The sequence below is a fragment of the Cebidichthys violaceus genome, unplaced genomic scaffold (genome assembly GCF_023349555.1).
Source record: "Cebidichthys violaceus isolate CVI_PGR_0920_01 unplaced genomic scaffold, fCebVio1.0.p SCAF_22, whole genome shotgun sequence".
In the NCBI taxonomy this organism is placed as follows: Eukaryota; Metazoa; Chordata; class Actinopteri; order Perciformes; family Stichaeidae; genus Cebidichthys; species Cebidichthys violaceus.
Window position 1 is genome coordinate 9,421,253 of NW_027176395.1, and position 6,827 is coordinate 9,428,079.

The window sequence follows — 6,827 nt, forward strand, 5'->3', positions numbered from 1 at the left end:
TAGGTTGCAGACATTTTGGTCTGAGGGTGGTACTACAAAAAAGCTCACAGAGTTTCCAACATGGAATGGGTTTGTCCTCTAAGTGTGAATGAGCTCAGTAACTTTCATGGCAATCTGCCCATTAAATAGAAGTTTTCTTTTTAAACGCTTTGAAGTTTTGACCTGAAGGTGGTGCCAGAGAAGACATTAGCATTCATCCTGTGGAGAACATAGATATCCACATTCAATTTCATCAACATTGATTGTATGCAGACCAATATTTCACTATTATTCTGAATATGACAATATTCAGAATTTGATACAGGTAATGTAAACGTCTACATCTTCCATGTCGATCTTTCGAATTAGGCCTTATGTGGAATAGAGCTTTTCCCGACCAGGATGTTGGCTATGATGATATTATTTGGGTTTTAGGAGCATTCTTTGGACATGTATACAGCGCATTCGGAATATGTGTCTCAATTGGGGTTTTTACGGCAGTTTGCAGCACATGGCCACACAGCCTCTTGCCTTTTTATGGCCAGCTCTGTTTGTTGTACACAAACAAACTAGCTAACGCTTTGCAAAGATGCATGCACAACAGAAAAGCCCACATTTCGGGTTGGAAGGAGAAACACCTACGACCTTTTCACAAAGGTGTTTGAAGGAGTGAGAGAGGAGGGAGGCTTTGGTTGCACGCTCGAACAAGACCACCACCAGTTATGTTAATCAGAATATATACGGCTGCTTGTCAACATGAATGTTAGTGGAATATTAATTTCCATCAGCCATGTATACAGCTTAGTAGGAATATAGGTTTTTTTTGGAATAAGGAATGTTTTGTGCATGTATACGTACTTATTGTTGTTGACTTCTGACAATTTGACCAGTAGTTGTTAAAATGTCTTTCCCCCCTGTGCATTACTAATCTGCTGAAAGCTTTGTCTCTCATCATGTCTTGCTCCTATTAGGTGATCACGAAGACCAACCAGGAGACTAACAGAGCATCTAAATCCCAGGATCTCTGTCTGTTGCCCGGGGAGAAGACAGGAGGAATCCGGGGTGATGATGCTCCAGCAGACGGCAATGATCTCAGTGAGGCCGAGCAGCAGAGCTCAGGCTCTGCCAGGGAAAACACAGAGCCTGTGAGGTAGGCTTTCTATTCTTAGTCAGCTCCCTGGTACACTGAGAAACACAGTGGACCCTAGGGGAAACCAGTGTTATGGAAATGGATGAGGCTGGTCTGACCTGGTCTCTCTCACTTTGCTCAGATATTTCCTTAAATGTACTGAACAAAGTAATCTATGTGGGCTGGTGATGGGAATGAAGAAAGGCCTTATGAGGGTTAAGAGACTGTGGACTGAAGCAAGGGGAAGACATTAATGTGGTTTAATTAATCAATGCAAGAGAGTGTGATTCTGTTCATGTTCAGCAGTGGAATTAAAATTATGATCCTTCCGACTTTCAGATCAAACCCCATTTCTGTAATTTCCTCTATATTAGTTAAGTCTCTTTCCATGTGGGAGTCAAATTGTTTACCTACACACAAGGGATTCAGAGGAAATGATGCATTCATGAGGGCGCTGGCATTTTGTGTAATATGGGAAACAATATTTCAGCGTAACTTCAGTATCTTACTTTATGGTCATTAGTTTACTCATGTCATTGATGGGTCCATAAAGATATTCATCTTTTGTCTCACCTTTCAGGGTGTAACTCAGGGTGTAACAATGCAAACTCTCAAAATATAACTATTTGTAACAAGATAAAACATGAAAAGTGGAAAAGGTTTACGAATATATTCTTATACGTGCATAGAAGCCCATATCAACATACGCAGGTCAAGGGGCCCCCTGGCACTCGCCAACAAAATGTCACTCAAATAGGAAGAGACTCACGACTATGAAAAGGGGTGAAACAACCACAAAGGGACACAGAGAAAATACAAAGAGATGCAAAACAACTACAAAAGACACAAAAACTACAAACAAACACAGAACGACTACAAAGAGACACTAAGCAACTACAAAAAGACACAAAACAAATACAAAAGGGCCAATACAACCACAGACAAAAAAAATAACGACATAAAGACCAAAACAATTACAAAGTGACGCAAAATAACTACAAAGACACACAAAATGCTCACATAGGGACTCAAAACCACAAAGAGATACGTAACTACAAAGAGACACAAAACAACAACAAAAAGAGGCTAAACAACTATAAAGTCTGTGTGTGGTGCTCCAATGTAGGAGTAAGTGGTGGTGGGGCCTTTTGCATGTCTGTGCCCTGGGGCCATTGTCTCTTAATTGACCCGTGAACATGCATATCTACATATATATCCATTACCTACATGATTTAGATGTAGCATAGCCTTTAAGCCCATCATGTTTCAAAATCCTCAACATTGCTTTGCTGCTTTTAATTTGCTGCACTAGTTCTTTTCATTTATCTTTGCTTTGACTTGTCTTCTGCCACCAATTTATTGTAATTACATTAAAAGCAATTAGTCAGTAATCTAAGGACAATTGTGTTCTTTTCAGGTTCCAAAAAAAAATAGTTAAGTAGGGTTTTAGTTTTGGTTTCATAATTTAATATTTGAAAAAAGTCCAAAAGATGTCATAATAGCTTTTACCACTGAGTTTCCTCTCTCTCTTGTGGAGACCTAAACTAATGGATTTTGACTTTTCAGGAGTGATAGTAAAAGTTCCAGCAGACAGGATGAAAGCCAGATCCCTCCAGTTCTCCGTCACAGAAAGGGGGTGCGCTTCACTGAGTCCACGGTTGGTTTGACACTCCATTTCTGTTTGGATTGGTGTTCTCTGTGATACTGAATACTGAGAGTGTTTCCCTTGTATTTATTTTACGACTCACAGGACAATCAGACGGCTGTGACTGCAGCGACCAGAAAAGCTGACAACGGTGACTTTGATTCTTGGTAAGAACTTTGCCCTCCCTGTTCTAGTTTTCTATACTACATCGGTCTTTCACCACAAAATGGTTTTACTGGTCGTAAGGTTTTGCAACCAAAGTGGTGGACTAGTAGTCATCAATTTTGCTTTGATCAAACTCCAAATGAATTGTCTTGGCAGTCGATATGTATCACCTTGAATACATGGTCTGGGACATTTAAAGCATCTAAATGAAAAAGCATTTAAATCATCATACAGTTCGAGTAGCCCTTCGATCATTACGTTTTAGTATGTTGTTCCCCATCTTCTGTGTCATTGCCTTACATACCTAACAACAGTGATGCTGCCATTTTTCCCAGTTATTTTTAATTTAAGACAGGATCTGTAAGCCATCCTAATTGAGGATTCCTTACTTGGGAAATCCCTACATTAGCACATTTCTGTAGTAGCTGAATTCCTATCATTATTTTTCCTTATCTTTTTCTAAATGCAGTTAGGAAAAATGTTTCTGTAACACCAACAATTCTAAATGCCATCCTAAACTGAGATAAGAAAGGATTTCAGACTTAGGATGTTTCTTTAATGGTCTCTATCAGAACAGTAAATGTTTGACTTTTATTGTAACGACCATTGGAATCGATTTCTGTCCTCCATGACTAATAATGACTCAAACCTCTGCTGACCTTATGCCCCACTCCCCTGTATTGGTGTATGTAGGTGCAGTGAGAGCTGGGAGCTCTATGTGCTGCTGCTGCTCTGGCTGCTGCTCTACTGCTTCTGGCTGCTGCCACAGATGGACCTGAAGACACTGCCCAGCCTGCTGCTGAACCTCGATCCCTGAACACACACTCACTCACAAATACATACACACACAATTACATAAAAATGTAATGCACCACCACCAAAACAAACACACACATACAGCTCAACTGCCACTCCTCTTTCCTCTCCACTATACTCACTATACTCCAGACCAAGTGAAGGCATTTAAAAGATGTGTATTTCAAACTACTAGAGCTTTGTTTTAGGTTTTTGCTTTTTAGCTTTCGATGTGGCTTGAAGTAATCTGTATTACAATGTATTAGGGCCACTGCTAGGGAAATGTGAAGAGATTTTGAGGAATAACTCATATTTTTAGAATAAAATAATTTTACAAGATAAAAAGTCATAACATATCAAGAATAAAGTTGTACGATTTGGAGAACAAAAGTAATATTTTGAGAGTTAAGTTGTAAACTTACAGATAAAAGTCACATTAAAAGAAAAGCTACACATTGGGCTGTAATTTTATGAGGAAAATATTTTGAGAAACGTAAAGTAACAACGAAAAGTGTTATTAAAATAAATGTACAATTCTTTTTGTGTAATACATTTTGTATTTATTTGAATACAAACAAATATTATTAACTTACGTAGTTATAAGATATCCAAAGACCCGTAATAAATAACCAGAACCAACAAGATGTCTTTTTCTTGTAGACTCTCCAAGTATTGACTTTTTAGTCACAAAGTTATGACTTTATGTAACATTATAAACTTCTTCTCCAAATTACAACTCCTTTTTCATAACATTGTCGTGTTTCTCAAAATGTTGCAGTTTAAATGTGGAAATTTCGTAACTGTGGCCTCGATATTCTGTTTTAAAGACACTATAGAAGTTAGTGGTTTATTGCTGTGCAAAGCCGACAGAGCTGACATTGTAAGACAACATGACTGTATAGCACACTCTGATTTGTAGATAGAGATATATACTATGGATTTATGGATGCACCGTTTGCCTATCTGAATAGCCATTTAACACAATGAAATAAAAGTACTTTAAGCTGAGAATATAAACTGGAGATAGTAGAGCTGAAGCAGAAAAGAGAATAAGAATATATATGATACAGCCAGGCTTTTTGAGCTTACGTACCTGTACTGTTGTAAAGATAACTAATGAAGGGGAATTTTGATCCGTTGCACTTTTTTGAAAAATAATACAAACTGCCAAAGATAGTGGTATAAGTGCTAACAAGTAAAGTCCAACTCGCCACAAACCCAGTAATGGACATCTTGTTTTTAACACGTAGAAAGTAACTCTTGTACTAAAGCGTCACCCCAGCGGCTCTATATTGTATAATAGTTGAGGCAGAATATGTATTTGTAATATTTTGTGTCTCATTATGGATTTTTAAAGTTTTATGACAAAGAAATGTTTTATGTGATTGAGCTATGCTTGTCCAAGCCTGTCAATGAAAAGAGAATGCTTTACAATGAAATATCTTTCCATATATGTTATTTTTGAAAATTGTCTGTAATGAAGCACTATGACAAAGTGAAAATCCTTCATCCAATCATTCTTCCACAGCAGCTGGCCAGTGGCAAAAGTGTTCACTCTGGATATAGATACAGCTCCTCCATCCACCGACTGAGGAGTGTTCATTCCAACTCGATACCAACTGGGTCATTACTATAGCACACTGCTTCATAATCACATCTCAAGTGTGTGTGGTGGATATTTTTGTACTGTTATCCTTGTTAGAACTAAAGATGTGTCCCAATTCCATACCATTTACTAACAGCATACAGAATGCACTATATTCACAATTGTCCTAGTATACTAATTTACCAGTTACTATGCAAGAAGTCAATTTACTGTCAGAAAAAGACAGATGTCAATCAATCTTTGGAATCCCATAAAGTACCTCAAAATGTTACAAGTACAGTGCTTTTGGAAATGTACTTGCTAATGAAATGATGCATTACTTTTGCTATTACTTTGAGTATGAACATTTTGCAACTTTTCAGATGTGTTCATAAAAATCAATTCCTCATAATGGTGATTTAAAAAAAAAGGTAATTCGGACAGCATTACATTTCAAAATGTATTTTCTTTCCTAAATTGGTGTATAGACGTACTTTCTAAGAGACAGACTTGCAAACATCAAATGTTTTTTTCTGCATATTGACTTATTTAAATAGACCATGGAGTTACCATTCATAATGTGAATAGGACTCAGTTTTACAAAAGAGCCTGCATGTGACATAAGAGGGGGAGACATTTCTGAATGTATTCCGATGCCCACAAAAAAGTAACTGGGTTGTCTTGTTTCATAGTTTAGGTGTTGGTAGGCACTCCAGATACCCACATGTAAATGTACAAGCACTGGAAAAGTGTTTCATAATATGTCCCCTTTATCTTTACCCTCAGAGTGGAACCACCTACCAATTAAGGTTAGATTAAGGGTCAGATTTAGGTGATCAAGTTCCCTCTAGTGTGTCCTTCCAGTGGAGAAAATGCCATGCAGTGCCCTCGGGTTTGGACCTGTTTCGCCATAAATGCATCACGATTCTGCGTGCTGATACCCCACCACATGTGGCTGGTGCCCTTCAGACAGCTACTACAGGGTAAGGTCACTAACTACTATGGCACTCCCTCTGAATTTGGGATAGGACTTGAGAAAAAAGAGAAGGAAGTTTAAGGTCTTTACAAGGATGCAGTGGACTGTGTGTGTGTTTGTGTCTCCAGTGACCATGGCCACCCACACCACCAAAACACTGTTACGGACTGACCTAGTAAGAGCATATTAGCTTATGTATTGGATCCTCAGTCATTCTAATTGTTTCAACAGCACCAGTCAACTGCAATAAAAGACATGTTTCAAACCCTTTGTCTCTTGTTGTGAGTGTTTTAAATTTAAGGGTATTTGCAGATTCACAGAGATCTGTGAATAGTTTAAAGTTGGGCTATTTAAATATGAGGCTTAACATTAAGGAAATGCATAAAGTAAAATGTCAGTATTAGGTCATGGCTTCCGGTCTGCATGTCGTTGTGACCGACGGTGCCGGTTAACACCGTCAGAACTGTTGCCGCTGTTTGCAATGTTAGCTGCAAGCCGTCGCCATGTTGAGAGCCTTAGATATGCTCTGAATATTTAATTAAGCACTTGTAAT

The 6,827-nt window shown here is 38.2% G+C and overlaps 1 protein-coding gene across 1 annotated transcript in view; it reads left to right on the plus strand.

Moving 5' to 3' along the window:
* The window catches only part of clmna (calmin a), a 60,622-nt gene extending 54,081 nt beyond the window's left edge, over window positions 1-6,541 (plus strand). Inside the window, exons 10-13 of the mRNA XM_068717795.1 lie at window positions 951-1,129; window positions 2,675-2,765; window positions 2,859-2,920; window positions 3,612-6,541. Of these exons, the coding sequence (XP_068573896.1) occupies window positions 951-1,129; window positions 2,675-2,765; window positions 2,859-2,920; window positions 3,612-3,735 (456 nt within the window). The 3' untranslated portion in view covers window positions 3,736-6,541. The remainder of the gene's footprint in view (window positions 1-950; window positions 1,130-2,674; window positions 2,766-2,858; window positions 2,921-3,611) is intronic.
* Window positions 6,542-6,827: the final 286 nt, after the last annotated feature.